Here is a 16,383-nt window from a genome sequence, read left to right as displayed (position 1 = left end):
CATTAATTTACTGTAACTAAATAATGTAGACATACAGTAGAGTTGTGTGGGTGGTGTACTGGTATCGTGTGAATTTGTGGAGAGATGCAGTTTGTTAAAGCTTTGTTTAAGGATGCATGTATTAACTTTGCTCTGAGAAAGAAAACAAAACATAATTGAGTGTGTGTGTGTGTGTGTGTGTGTGTGTGTGTGTGTGTGTGTGTGTGTGTGTGTGTGTGTGTGTGTGTGTGTGTGTGTGTGTGTGTGTGTCCTTGCATGCACCCGTGTCTGTGCATGCAAGCGTGGGTTTGTGCGTGTGTGTTATGTATTATTGTTACGCACCAATTAGTCTAGGGGTAAAGGACAGGAAACCTCACTACAAAGTTGAAAATGTTTTACTTGTACTTCAAGCATAAAAGTTACAAAAGAGTTGTTCTCAATACAAATGGCTCAATAAATACATGATGGAAGTTAATTGACTTTCAGGTATATTGGCAATCATTTATAATAGCGATAACTAGTAAGCAAGTAAGATATTAAAGCAGAGTGGTGTATAACTTACAGTGGTGGGGTGTTCCTGTATATGACCAATAGTTTGTTAGTATAAATATATATGGAAATAGTGTACATATTTAACCAACCATAACCATGAAATAACAATACCAGAAATAATAATAATAAACAGCTCGCCATTACAATTATATTATTTGATTCCTTTTTTAAAGCACATTGACTTTACATTGCATGAATCGTTGCTGTAGGGAGGAAACCACCTAACTCCATTTGTGAGGTCCGTCCGTTACCAGCTAATCTCCGGCACCGTTGGCCGCTGGCAGCTGGCAGCTGGCAGCTGGCAGCGGTGGCCGAACGGTTTGCGGAGCGGTCTTGATACCGGAAGGTCGCCAGTTCGTATCCCCGGACCGGCACGTTAAAATTACCACCGCTGAAGTGCCCTTGAGCAAGGCATTGAACCACTACCATGAAATGTTCTATGAGCAGGGCCTGGCTGTAAACAAGTATCTGATGCTTAGTCCAGTTACCCTGGGTAAATATAGTAACTTTGCTTTGCTTTGCTTTGGCCCGGTCAATGCCAAACGTTGCACACACACTCCCAAAACACATTATTTGATATTACTCCTCCAGATTCTAGGCTGCAACACCTTAAGTATAGCTCTAGCAGATTCTGCTTGTAGCAAAGCATCTTCAATGTTTACTTCACCTATGCCCGCTAAACTTGAGGTTTACGGGCAAAATACAGTGCCCATAATTGCCCGTTAACTGCTCTTTTCACACAGTGGTGTTTATAGCAGACTCCTCACTCATATGTGCACTTGCAGTTTGGGCAACTCCAAAGCAAACTCCACATGCCCCAACATTTTATTTACCTGCCAGTGTCAACCTCTTACCCCTGTGTTATTCGCGATACCGATATGACAAATAAGGGCCGATACCGATACTTTTCTGATACCGATACAGTATCGGGACATCTCTATTGACAATATAATATAAAGTCACAACACTAACTTTGCAGTATGTATAGTAGGTGCAGTATAGTATAGGTGAGTATAACAAAATATATTTTATATTTTATATTTTTCATTTCCTGAAAACTGAACAGTTAATTGGTTTCTTCCCGACAGCAGAGATATATGTTATGGACTTGTATACTGTGCACAAGTTCTAATGTTTGGGAATTCTATCTCCTTCAGGTGAACTTCAGATGAGCACTCAATCTTGGGTTCAACTTAATTGTCATATTCCGAGTCTGGATACAGTATACCTCACACGGAGCAGACATATTGCATTGCCCTGTTGGAGGAAGCCAGAATGTTAGCCAACTTGTTACCTTGATGAGGTTTCTCATCAAGGTTAAAGTTAAAAGGACAACTTTAGTTTTTTTCAACCAAGGTTCATGTTTTAGGTTGTTATTAGAGAAAAGTAAAAGATGATGTGTTCATTTCTTTTCATTTGCTGCTTTCTTTCGTTTTAGGGATTTTAGCTGTTTTTGACAGGGGGCATTCGAGCATGGGGCTAAATATATATTTATTTACAACATTTTATAGCGATTTCTTTTTTTTATTATTTACTATAGTCCTACTAGACCCCAAGAAATTACAACTGGCCACACAAGATCACAGGATCTACTGAATGTGAAAGTAGCCTAAAGTAACCTAAAACCTGAACCTTGGTTGAAAAAAACTAAAGTTGTCCTTTAAGAGCAGGGGGATAAATAATTAACCACTGCACACCCGTTTACCTATAGGTGCATTTCAGTTGAGTCTTGTCCACTCAATAATTCAGATTGTTAGGCCTTTTACTAAGCTCTCTGACAAGTATGCATTCCCCCCTGGGTCCTTTCACAACCTTTCTACCTTTCTGACCATATGGCCATGAGCCTTATGTTAACTGACAGCTATTGAGTACCTGTGTACTTAACTTCAGTCAGTTCGGTTAGTTCAACCCTCAAGAAGGCACTCAGCTGTTGAAACCGTTTTGCATCAGAGCTTAGTATTTTATTTTGTGTGCTTGTTTTAATTTCCCGGCACCTCTGCAGGTTGCAGTTCACCTATTTTGATGCGCAAGTCCCTCTGAAAGCAGCATCCTGACTAAACAGCTCTCAAGATGACATTGGAAAAAACATGAACAGAGAAAACATTTTGAGTAAATGGCTACAGTACACACAGAGACGGATTAACCCCCACTAGGGTCCCTGGGCCGGTCATTTTTTTGGGGACCCCATAGCGCACGTGTGCGCGGAACTTTCTAGTTAATTTTTTGTGTTTTTATCAAATTTGTGACCTAAATTTAACAAAATCAATGGCCAATGAACGTCCCCAGGAGCTTTTTTTTCAGGGCCTCAAACCCAGTCCAGAGAGGACTGAGAGTCAAGGGCCCCTGGGCCACGGCCCCACTGGACCAATGGCTAATTTGGCCCTGAGTACACATTAATTGGTTTTTAATTCAGCCAACGGGAAATGTGACAAGATTATTCTGTTTTGACTGGAGAACTGGATTTCCCTACAGAATTGTTGAATGTATCCAAACACAAAGCAAGAAGGCACTGGCACACAGTTACACTTAGCGACTAATATGCCAAGGAATAATCCCAAGTGTCCTTACATGGCAAATAGAATCCTCTTTGGGCCAGCGCACGGATGCATTCTTTGATCGCTTCTGCACTGTTAAGTAAGTGCTAAATACTCTTGATGATGTTGCTGATCAAACTCAAGCACTACAGAGAGACATAAATATTAAGAAATGTAGCAATTTTCTGAAAGTACACCAGGAACTCGATGACAATTCTTTCCTGAAGTCAAGGAGAGAAACATCAAGAAATTATGTAAAGACAACAAAGACAAAAAAAAGAAGCACACATGCTTAATTACGTTTATTTGGTTTACGTTTGTACACTCTCAAAGTGAAATGAACACTGACAATTGTACGTGTACCAAGACATAGCGAAGTCCCTGATGATTCTTGAGTGAACCTGAACATGGATCTCTCTCAATTGTAGAAGTATGCAAGTACCGAATGGTGTGGAACACCAAGCCAAGACACTTATATCTGTTCCGAACATGCCTAATTAAAACAAAAAATATTTGAACATATTAGATTTTGTTTTATGTTCGCAGTATGACATGCCCAGAACATGGACCCCAGGGTTAAAGTGTCAAGCAAATGTCAAAGAAAGAACATTGTCCTCTTACTGTACACTGACTATATACTATTTCATTACACCACTAAATGAACAACTTCCATCCTATGTGAAAGACAATGGTCAACTCATTACTGTTGTGGAGTCTTTAGAACAGTTAACTGAGGAATTGTATACTAACCTTTTTACAGCATCCCTAACAATTACTTCCTTTTACAGGAGGTCTACTTCTTACAGTAGGAAGGAATTAGCCTCTCTTAGCGATACTAATATCACTGTGTAGTCTCGTCCCTCTCAGCGCTAGATTTCTTCCCCGCAATGTCCCGCCCCATATTTGCATACTGGGCCCTGGTTGGTTATAGTCTGGTTCCAGACGAATCTGGTTGGCTCGTCACCATTTCGGCCGTAAAGTCCTTCCACAATTGAGATGGGCCAGACTTAATCTGAGCGACATATCTGAGCGACATATGCAGTATGCTGGTTAAATAAGTCAGCTTTTCAGTCCTACTTTCTTTGCCAACTATGTTCTCTGGAAAATATACACATACTCTAGATGTTATTTTTCTTTTGCATTGTGATAACTCTGCAGCCTTTTCTCCTTTGAAAAATTAATGGACAGATCATTCAAATTTTATTATGAACTTTGATACGTACATTGATCCGTTTTTTGGATCTCATGATTACCTGGGGTGATGCCAATGGGTTATACGCTGACCTATACAAGACCTATACAACCCACTGATCGCAATACCCATAGCTGTCAGATAAACCTCCATATAGACAGAGTATAGATTTGATGGCAATCATCAACTGCAATTGAAATAGATCATCTTGTCAAGAGAGTGAGGACTGTGGGCAGCTAACCATTATGCCAAGCTTTTGTTGTGGATTTGAAGCTATGCTGAGGACTGAGTGCAAATATTTCATTTTTGGCACATGCTCAGTGGAGCATTACTGTATGTGTGCCTTAATGGGATCAGATGTTGTTGTGAATGGCGATGATGGTGTGAAATATGACCCATGCAGGTTTACTTCATTCACTTAACAATGAAACACAATTATGAGGAACCTGTCCAGTACCACTGGCCCATGCCAGTGGTACTGGACTGGCATGGGCTTCATGGGAAGTGGCACGATATTTGCTTTGCAAATCCTGTGTGAAAGTTCAGATATCTTTCTCAACCCACTCAGGGGAACTACGCGGAACAGAGTGAGTGACGTTTCTGTTATGGTGTGGTGTGACCCAAATGCACAACAAGGAGAGGCAAAGCAGAGTAAAGCCCACCCGGGCTTATTTATTCACAAACCCCGGGGGGGGGGGGAGGAGGTGCAGGGGTCCGTAGGCTGCTCCACAGAGCTCGGGTCCCGGAAACACTGGAGAGGAGAAGAGAAGGTGAGTCAAAGGCAGGTCCACAGAGCAGAGAATAAGCACAGTAACGGCGTGACGTTTAACTTGTCTAAGTCTAAATACTGAGGGCCTAAATGTCTGGCTGTCTAACTTTACCAACCGTAGACTGGGGAAGAACTGGCCCCGAGCTGCAGACAGGCCTGGCTCTTGTAGGCTCATCAGGTGATTGCAGACGACATCCAGGTGGGGAGATAGTAACAGGGAGAGAGTTGCTGTGGAGTGCTCTGGAGTCCTCTGGTGGCGCTGAAGTGCCCAGAACACCCACAGCACATGGATGTAGAGGTGATGGAGAGCGAACCGTAACAGTTTCCTTAATTAGTATATGTAGGATATGTACTGTATTATAATAATTTGATAAGGCATTATAATAACTATCATGCAATACCGTGTGATTATGCTTTAACTCATTCTGGGCGGGAACCCCTTTTGGTGTTTTAACTAAGCATTATGTTATACTTTAGCTATTGAAAAAATAGCAGATCTACAAGCTACAAACTTGTAGGTCTGCTATTTTTTTTAAATCTAGAAAATGTGGCGCAAATCTTTGAATATATATTATTACAGAGTGAACATTTTAACTCAAATCTTTGCTTCTCTTCTGGGGAGGTCCCTGGAACAACATATTTTCAGATGGGGGGGCGGAGGCATATTACATATATTTCTTGGGGTCCTTGACATGAAATATTGAGCACCACTGATACAGAAACATAAGGTTTTTCAGAAAACTTTCGACGTCAGGCCTAAATGGCTTAAGTAGCCAACAGTAAAGACATTCCCAGAGGTGTCAGCAGAAACCTTCTGTGTGTTGTTCTTGCTTAATTAAATGTATTTGGTTTACGTTTGTACACTCTCAAAGTGAAATGAACACTGACAATTGTACGTGTACCAAGACACAGCGAAGTCCCTGATGATCCTTGAGTGAACCTGAACATGGATAATTGCTCTCTCAATTGTAGAAGTATGCAAGTGCAGAATGGTGTGAAAGAAACACCAAGCCAAGACACTTATATCTGTTCCGAACATGCTCATTTATTTCACTATACTGTAACACCCGGAGTCTCCATTTAGCTCTGACAGGCCCTAATTCCCCCTGGAGCAAAGGGCACGTTAACTGTCATTGCTGTTTTCCCAACGCAGTTGTAATGTTTGCACCCGCCTAATACATAAGTTTAGCACCCATCTTAACCCATTCAGGCCTGACGTCGAAAAAAAAAAAAAAAAGTTTTCTAAATCATGACAATTTTCGGAAAGATTTGAGGCACATTTTAACGATTTTTCAAAAATAGCAGACCTACAAGTTCATAGCGCGCCACTCGGTGGCGCGCTATGAGCTTGTAGATCTGCTATTTTTCAATAGCTAAATTATAACAATGTTTAATACACCAAAACGGGTTCCCGCCCCAAAATGGGTTAATGGTTAATGTGGTTAAACGCTAACGTGACATGGATGCGTTCCAGGTCTCAATGGATTAAAATGTCTTATGGCAAACAAAGGTGTTATCTTAGAGATAAATGCTTACACACTAAAGGTGACTCACATGCACGCAGATAAATGTAGTGGAGCAAAAGTACAACGTTTGCCTCTGAGATGTAGTGGAGTAGAAGGAAAAGTGTTGGAAATTGGAAATACTTGGGAAAGTAAAGTACAAATACCTCAAAAGTTTACTTAAGTACAGTACTTAAGTAAATCTACAGATTACTTTCCACCACTGCACATAATGTTCCTTTGTGGTCCCGTCCCATGCCATGTCAGGAACAAACTGACCCCTGTACTCTAACCTTGCAAACAGGAGCTTTTCATTTCAACGTGGCTGGCACATGGAGACACCGTCTGCCTTGGCTCTGACCAACCAGCAGTACTTTATAATAATAATAATAATAATAATAATACATTTTATTTATAACGCACTTTACATTTGAAGCAAATCTCAAAGTGCTACAACAAGAGAAGAAGAATAAAATAATGCATGAGTAAATAAAAGGACTAAAATTAGCACAATTCATGCATTTCATGGTATACTGCTAAAAGGATTAAAAGTACACCGGGCAACTAATGGTCCAACTGGGCAAATGCCTTGTTAAAAAGAAATGTCTTAAGTCCCCTTTTAAAAGCGTCCACGGATTGTGGTGCTCTCAGGTGGTCGGGGAGGGCATTCCACAGCCGAGGAGCAGCTGAACAGAAGGCCCGGTCCCCCATGGTGCGGAGTTTTGTTTTGGTGGTTTTGAGTGTGTTAGAATTTCCAGAGCGGAGGGAGCGGGTGGAGGCTGGGGGTTCAATGAGTTCCTTCAGATAGGAAGGGGCGTTGCTGTGGATGCACTGATGGGTGAGGAGGCAGACCTTGTTTTATAGCCTACTGTTCAGATCTTAATCTCCTCTGCATTCTTCTCTGGCTGGAGCATGTTTGATGCAGCCATCCACCTGGGAATAGCCAGAGGGGGAGTAGAGGGAGAGAGGCAATATTGATTGTAATAAGTATGGCAAATGACCTCCGGAGTATTTTTAGACGGGAGCCATATGACTAGAAGGAAGTGGGCCATTTCTATGAATGAGGAATGAGGCAGTCGCTCAAATGCTTAAAGACTTTTGCGAGGCCTTCCCTCGACAGGCTGTTAATTATTCAACCCCCAAGTATTCCTAGCGATTCCACCTCCCACCTCCATTCCCTGTGCCCTCTGCACGCCACGAGAACGCCATTGCTGATTGAATTGTTTTCTGATGGAACAATCCCCAATCTTTAACTTAAAAGCTGCTAGCCATAAATCAAGGCAAAAGTATCCCCTGCTCCAACATGGTGATTATAATTGTAATTTAATATCGTTATGTAAATGGACATGTCTCCCCGGTGCTGCAGAGACATATGTGTTGAAATGACACGCCAATGCGGAGTACTGTGCGGGATAAGATTGGCTTAACATTGGAGCCGTGAGACTTGTGGAGAAAGTACGGGACTTTGTCCCAATGTCCTTGTCCATCTGGACCCTTGATGAAAATTGCAACTGTGTAATTTCTGTATGTCTGATGAATTGGCTAAATTATTCAGACTCCATCATATTTAAATGGCATTTAGGGAAAAAATAGCCTTGGCCTTGGAAAAAAGGAACGTAGTTTTGTTAGATCATAACATGGCATACAAAGTAGCATCCTATCAGTCTCTTCAGACTCAAGAGTTTTTCTTTTGTTGAATGCATTCCAAATGCTTGAATCGACCTGTTTATCCAAAGTGTTTGCCTTCAAAACATCTACATACAACATAGAAAGCAATATGTCAATATTGTAATATTATTCCAAGTAAATCATGAACTGAAATAACACCAAAAGGTATAGTACCAAAGGCACCAAAATCTGCACAGAGCTCCAAAACTGACAAAATAAAAAGTATTTCCTTCCTTCAGCGTTGATGGGTTTCTTTCTTCAACACTGCAGTTTACACGAACGCACATTTCATTTTCAGTGACAGATGATGTGGTTGATGACGTTCACACATTCGTGAGCTCTGCATCTTGTATGTCAATGCCAGACAAAAATAGTGCACAGCATGCCCCCTCCAGGACGACATTTTCACCCTATAACCCCAAGCCACAGACACCAAATCTCACCAGCAGCTCCACACGAATTATTCTGATTAGTGACACCATGACATGGCTCTGCCCAGGCAGGCGGCAGCGCTTTGATTTCAGAGCGCTGACGTCATCGGCATCATGGGGAGCTAAAGTCAGGGTGTAAGCTGAAGCCTGAAGCTCACGGGCCTCAAAGCAGATCTCAGAAAGCTGTAAATGTCAGAGGAAAGTTTGGAGGCAGTTGATGCAGTGACTCGATTACTATGCAGTTAGATCTCTGGATTCGCTGGTCAACATTATATGTAAACTAAGGTAATTTCGCTTCTTTCCAGCGAGGGATGTTAACCACAGACATTATCTAATGTCTTTAAATAGTTTGTCTGACGTTGCAAATTTCTCTAACTTATCAACATTGTATGTATGATGATGTTACACGAGTCCTACAGTATACTCGAGAGTTGCACTGCACTAACCTTGAAAACATTCAACAACATTCAGGTTTGTCACTGGTTAGTTATAGTTAACTATTATATTGCCAATTATTAACGATAGAGACATTTATATCTGGTTTCTCTGCGTTCATCTACCATGGTGAAAAAGCCATGTTTGTGTGCAATGCTCAATTTCCAACCACTCGCAATCTGTTTTCATGCAATCACTGCCAGGAGTGATTAGACATGAATAATGCATTACATTTTTTAAAATTCAGCACTCAGGGTTTTGATTTGCAGTGTGATATGTTCCCCCCTCTTCTGCCTTCGCAAATCCATAAGACCCCAACACCACCCCCTACTGCATTCCAGCATCTACTTTAAATAATTTAAATGCAGCAATAATAAAATGGAAATGCATCCCGCACTTTAACTGCCGTTCCTGTAAGCCTCAGAATGATATCTGTGAGACCACCTCCTCCTCGCAGCACCACTTTTGTAACAGCCCGGGAGGATGTGGCGATGGCAGGCCGCGGAGCGCGCTGGAACAAACCGATTCCTGGCGGCAAATCCCAGGGACAGCTCTGCCACAAGGAGCTGTCTCTCTTTCCTCTTACAATTAGTCATCCACATGTGCTGAGGAGTGAAGAGGGCGGTGGGAGACAGGTTGGAGGGTGGCGGGGTGCTCTGAGGGGATTTCCCCCTCCATAACACTGCAACGTTTGCTGCTTGCGTCAATAAAGCCAGCTTAAACTGCTTAATTATATTATGTAAGCTGTCAGATCAAGGAGCATAGTGAATGCTTCCTTCTCGGCACAGCAGCATGGGTGCAGTAGGCTATGTTGCGTGCACCTGTGCGTTCTTGAATGCGTGCGCGTGTGTGCGTGTATGCATGCGTGCATGCATGCGTGCGTGCGTGCGACTGTCTCAAGCCTTTCAGAAGTAGCACCTCTACCCCCATGCTATTGTGCCAAACTAGTGCAAAATTGTATAGAACATGATGTATTCTTTTGGTTTGGAGAGCTTTTAAAGTGGAGTGTCTTGTCAAGTTCTCAAGTATTCAGACAGGGACGTGTGCCACTGTGATCACCTCACAATGGCAAATAAAGTATACTTTGTCGTACAACAGATCATAAATTGGGCATGAACCTTGTATCTCCCACAGCACTTGACAAATAAAATATGAAGTGCTGGGTTTTCCTGGCACGAGTTCCTGCGGCTTAAGGGGGAGTGTGCTTCAAGCACATTTCTAATACCACTTGATGGGTCACACTCACACCCTTATCAGCTCAGGATTACAGCCAAAATCGTTTTGAGGTCATCCAAGGGCTTTGAAAGATTAAAAAACAGATGCTGATAATTGATATACTGTAGATATTTGCTTCAATGATGTTGGAGTGTATGTGAGGCTCAGACTGACAGCATGCATACATGATACTCGTGTTTTCTTTTCTTTCCCGGATACTTTCCATACTGCCCCCCCCCCCCCCCCCCCCCCCCCGTAGAAGAGTGTCAGTGCATCCTGTAATTAATTGATACTCTCTTAAGTTCTGACTTCAATGACAAAAGACAGGCCATAATGAACTCAGTACCTGTCCACTGGAGGTGGGATGACATTGTGAATTGATCTTTTCAGCTCACTGGATTGCATTTTGTGAATCGAATCAGCGAAAGAAACGTGCAGTGTTGGATCGGAGAAATGAAAAGGAAGGTAATGCGCAGATTGTCTAACATTTTCTCTGTTCCACATGAAGCCTTGTGGCTGACAGCCTATAATTACTAAGCTCAATGTGAAGCCAATGGACCATGGAAAGACATTATGGATTATTCGATTGGAATATTGTACTATTGAGGGCACTGTTACTGTATTGTCTACAATGCTTTTAAATACTGCAGATTGCACCACCGCTGTGTTCATTGCTTGTGAAACTAGTTGAAGAATAGTGCTGGCCAGATATTGCACTTTGATCAAGATCTCTGCCCTTGCCCGGTGGTGCTCATTATTACAATTTACGCATTTAGCGGACACTCACCAACAAACAACAGGGTTAATAGTCAAATGAGAAGAGTGCAAAGAGAACAATGCAACACTTCAAAGAAACTAGGATACCAAATAAACATCAAACCATCAATCTAAATACACAAGTAAGTATCATTATGACACAATACCCAATTTGCTTAGTTGTCGACCCTTTGGCCAGCCATATGGGACATATACTTTATAGGGACATTCAACCCATTATCATGTCTTAATCTGGCAAACAATTGTAATGTTGCTTTGCAGCGGAATTTTCCTTGAATCCCTTTCAGGTCACAAGTGATATATCTCAAATATCCAAGAGCAAAACGACGGTCTCGGTATGATTAACTGCCCCACACAACACAAAATGTCACGAAAGAATTGCTGTAATGCATCGCCAATCATTTCAGTGATGACAGCATGTTTTAAGGAATGGGAAACAACTCCTGAATAAGATGTTAAAAATAAAAAAACAGCCGTGGTCGATGGGGAAGATACTTTCCCGGAAACTATTGGCTGCACAGTAATTACATCTCCCGAGAATCCAGGAGAGAAGAAACTTTTGTTTTGTTTTTGTGGAGGAAAGCTAACGAGGCTGGGGAACCTCAACATCCCTTTGTTCCTCTTGAAAGAGGACGCTGATCTCTCTTTGGCAAACACAGGGAATAGAGCCCGACCGACAAACACAGGGAGTAGAGCCCGACCGACAAACACAGGGAGTAGAGCCTGACCGACAAACACAGGGAGTAGAGCCCGACCGGCAAACACAGGGAGTAGAGCCCGACCGGCAAACACAGGAGTGGAGCCCGACCGGCAAACACAGGGAGTAGAGCCCGACCGGCAAACACAGGGAGTAGAGCCCGACCGACAAACACAGGGAGTAGAGCCCGACCGACAAACACAGGGAGTAGAGCCCGACCGACAAACACAGGGAGTAGAGCCTGACCGACAAACACAGGGAGTAGAGCCTGACCGACAAACACAGGGAGTAGAGCCCGACCGGCAAACACAGGGAGTAGAGCCCGACCGGCAAACACAGGGAGTAGAGCCCGACCGGCAAACACAGGAGTGGAGCCCGACCGGCAAACACAGGGAGTAGAGCCCGACCGGCAAACACAGGGAGTAGAGCCCGACCGGCAAACACAGGGAGTAGAGCCCGACCGGCAACCACAGGGAGTGGAGCCTGACCGGCAAACACAGAGAGTAGAGCCTGACCGATATACATACAGCATCAGTTTGGCCAATATATGTCGGCCATTATGTGATTTAATGATGCAGCCGATGTGTCCTGATTTTTTACCACTTTCAACCCGGTCTGGTGTGTCTGTTCTGGGCATGTCATTATGGGTTTAACTTTTCAAAAGTTTTAACTTAAAGGGACATTTCAACCGCTGGATGAAACTCCAGTCACTCCATGTTAACAGTATTTTTAGTAGCACAATTTGAAATTTGCACCCTATGGCCCGAAAAATAATGAAATCTGTATGTTTGACTAGGGTTTGACTGGATTGCTGAATTCCTACAATGCCCATAATGCTTTAGTACACTTCCCCTCCTTGTGGAGAGGGGGGAGGCTGCATGGAGGTGTGACTTTGTAGTCCAGGAAGGAAGTGAGACCACATTTTCATGATAGGTTTTTGGTGATGAACATGGTACCATGACTAAAATATATAAAGTGTTAAAGAAAATAAGCTCTGGTTGCAAAATGGGTGAAGTGGCCCTTTAACTAACGTCTTGGGATGCCCAAGGAGGAAGCTGCTGATGTTGCTCTGCAGAGATTAGCCTGCAGCTCTCTGCCGGAACTGTTGCCTCCGCGACCCGACTCCAGATAAGCGGTTGAAGATGGATGGAAAGGTCAGGGGTTGTCTAACCTTCAAAAGACACACACCGTTTCGGCCTCTGTGGCCTTCGTCAGGTATACCGAGTATATTTTGGGGAGCTTTTAAAACGGTGTGCATGCAGACTTCATCCTTCTTTTGCAGTTTATTCTTTTGTTCGAGCACCCGTTGAATTGACTGGGATGTGCGTGCACCTCCTGAGCGCTGTTGTCTAACCTTGTCTAATGAAATTCAACAAAACAATAATACATAATCTGTGAAACCGATGGATTTAGTGCCGAGCTGCTTTGAAGTTTTAGAAGAGTTTGTAGTCATGGTATAGCATGCAGCATCACATTTTATTCGCTATAGTCCCTTCAGAAGTCCCAGGAAATAATTGTTTTGCTGTTTGTTTCTTAGTTCGTTGTCTCCGGGGTAGGTATCTTTAAACATCTTTTTGTTTGTATCAGAATCAGCGTTATTGTCCCATCACAGGTTTGCATAAGTAAAGAAGTGCAGGTTTAATTTGTTTTTGTGCATTGTTCCCATCATAGCGTTATTTCATAGAAGTAAGAAAGGAAAGAAGAGGGGGGGGGGGGGGGAGATCAAACAAAGGAGATCAAACAAGAAAAGACAAAATATGAATACAGAATATGTCTACATATATTCACATGGTACCTCAGATAAGATATAAAAGGTCCGTGAGCTTAGGGAAATGTACACACTTATTTAGTATTTCTTAAAAATACAAATAATAAAAATAAAAATTGCCTTGAATGGTGTATGTCTGTCACGCACGCACGCACGCACGCACGCACGCACGCACACACACGCACACGCACACCGGTGCAATGAAGGACTCTGACAATGGATACAACGGGTATGCACAAATGGGCGGGGCATGGATTCCCATTTTGCATTGTTCCCAACAAACATTCTCGACTTTTGTGGACTGTGGACCCAAAGGAGTCCAGGATAGTGTATTAACAAGAACGCAGAAAATGAGTTGTGAAGCCAAATAAAGCTTGCCGGAGTAGTGGTTGCTTTGCAGTATACCCAGCATTGGGAGGGTCATAACGTGCTTTGCAGTATACCCAGCATTGGGGGGGTCATAACGTGCTTTGCAGTATACCCAGCATTGGGGGGGTCATAACGTGCTTTGCAGTATACCCAGCATTGGGGGGGTCATAACGTGCTTTGCAGTATACCCAGCATTGGGGGGGTCATAACGTGCTTTGCAGTATACCCAGCATTGGGGGGGTCATAACGTGCTTTGCAGTATACCCAGCATTGGGGGGGTCATAACGTGCTTTGCAGTATACCCAGCATTGGGGGGGTCATAACGTGCTTTGCAGTATACCCAGCATTGGGGGGGTCATAACGTGCTTTGCAGTATACCCAGCATTGGGGGGGTCATAACGTGCTTTGCAGTATACCCAGCATTGGGGGGGTCATAACGTGCTTTGCAGTATACCCAGCATTGGGGGGGTCATAACGTGTTGCTTTGCAGTATACCCAGCATTGGGAGGGTCATAACGTGCTTTGCAGTATACCCAGCATTGGGGGGGTCATAACGTGCTTTGCAGTATACCCAGCATTGGGGGGGTCATAACGTGTTGCTTTGCAGTATACCCAGCATTGGGTGGGTCATAACGTGTTGCTTTGCAGTATACCCAGCATTGGGGGGGTCATAACGTGCTTTGCAGTATACCCAGCATTGGGAGGGTCATAACGCATTGCTTTGCAGTATACCCAGCATTGGGTGGGTCATAACGTGCTTTGCAGTATACCCAGCAGTGGGTGGGTCATAACGTGCTTTGCAGTATACCCAGCAGTGGGTGGGTCATAACGTGCTTTGCAGTATACCCAGCAGTGGGTGGGTCAAAACGCCTTGCTTTGCAGTATACCCAGCATTGGGTGGGTCACAACGCGTTGCTTTGCAGTATACCCAGCATTGGGGGGGTCATAACGCATTGCTTTGCAGTATACCCAGCATTGGGTGGGTCATAACGTGTTGCTTTGCAGTATACCCAGCATTGGGAGGGTCATAACGTGTTGCTTTGCAGTATACCCAGCATTGGGTGGGTCATAACGTGTTGCTTTGCAGTATACCCAGCATTGGGTGGGTCATAACGTGTTGCTTTGCAGTATACCCAGCATTGGGTGGGTCATAACGTGTTGCTTTGCAGTATACCCAGCATTGGGTGGGTCATAACGTGTTGCTTTGCAGTATACCCAGCATTGGGTGGGTCATAACGTGTTGCTTTGCAGTATACCCAGCATTGGGGGGTCATAACGTTGCTTTGCAGTATACCCAGCATTGGGTGGGTCATAACGCGTTGCTTTGCAGTATACCCAGCATTGGGTCATAACGCGTTGCTTTGCAGTATACCCAGCATTGGGTGGGTCATAACGTTGCTTTGCAGTATACCCAGCATTGGGTCATAACGCGTTGCTTTGCAGTATACCCAGCATTGGGGGGGTCATAACGTGTTGCTTTGCAGTATACCCAGCATTGGGGGGGTCATAACGTGTTGCTTTGCAGTATACCCAGCATTGGGGGGGTCATAACGTGTTGCTTTGCAGTATACCCAGCAGTGGGGGGGTCATAACGTGTTGCTTTGCAGTATACCCAGCATTGGGTGGGTCATAACGTGCTTTGCAGTATACCCAGCATTGGGGGGGTCATAACGTGCTTTGCAGTATACCCAGCATTGGGGGGGTCATAACGTGCTTTGCAGTATACCCAGCATTGGGTGGGTCATAACGTGCTTTGCAGTATACCCAGCATTGGGGGGGTCATAACGTGTTGCTTTGCAGTATACCCAGCATTGGGGGGTCATAACGCGTTGCTTTGCAGTCTACCCAGCATTGGGTGGGTCATAACGTGTTGCTTTGCAGTATACCCAGCATTGGGGGGTCATAACGCGTTGCTTTGCAGTATACCCAGCATTGGGGGGGTCATAACGTGTTGCTTTCCAGTATACCCAGCATTGGGGGGGTCATAACGCGTTGCTTTGCAGTATACCCAGCATTGGGGGGGTCATAACACGTTGCGTTGCAGTATACCCAGCAGTGGGTGGGTCATAACGTGGGTGAAATATATATAACCCTCCACTCTCTGACAACCAATTAAGACACTGGCCTTGTACAACACGTTGCTTCGCAATGTGTTGATCAACAGGTTCAGGTTTCAGTAGCCAGCATTGGCCATGCAGGTTATTATGTGGATGAAATAAACTCTCTCTCTCTCTCTCTCTCTCTCTCTCTCTCTCTCCCACCCTCTTGCCCCTTACTCTCCCTGTGTCACCCCCCTGTTTATTATGTAGAGTATCTCCACATTGGCACGTGCAGGACAGGACAAGATAAAGGAACAAAGTCAGCGGCACTCGACTGTACATTGGTGTTTCAGACATAATGGGATGTACTTCCTGCTGTAGTGCAGAACATTGCATTTTCCTCTTCATGACATGTGCTGCATCAAATAAGCACATTACTTACTGGAGGGAGGAAGG

The 16,383-nt window shown here is 43.9% G+C and overlaps 1 protein-coding gene across 1 annotated transcript in view; it reads right to left on the bottom strand.

Annotated features, from left to right (window-relative positions):
• Positions 1 to 4,535: 4,535 nt before the first annotated feature.
• LOC306918087 (uncharacterized protein) overlaps positions 4,536 to 16,383 on the bottom strand; it is a 106,018-nt gene continuing 94,170 nt past the window's right edge. Inside the window, exons 3-4 of the mRNA XM_079496025.1 lie at positions 5,143 to 5,285; positions 4,536 to 5,008 (exon numbers count right to left, since the gene is read on the bottom strand). Coding sequence (XP_079352151.1) covers positions 4,930 to 5,008; positions 5,143 to 5,285 — 222 coding nt within the window. The 3' untranslated portion in view covers positions 4,536 to 4,929. The remainder of the gene's footprint in view (positions 5,009 to 5,142; positions 5,286 to 16,383) is intronic.

The sequence above is a fragment of the Electrona antarctica genome, assembly GCF_951216825.1.
Source record: "Electrona antarctica genome assembly, chromosome: 2".
Taxonomy (NCBI): domain Eukaryota; kingdom Metazoa; phylum Chordata; class Actinopteri; order Myctophiformes; family Myctophidae; genus Electrona; species Electrona antarctica.
Note: the sequence above shows the minus strand (reverse complement) of the source record. Positions and strands in the feature narration are given on the sequence as shown.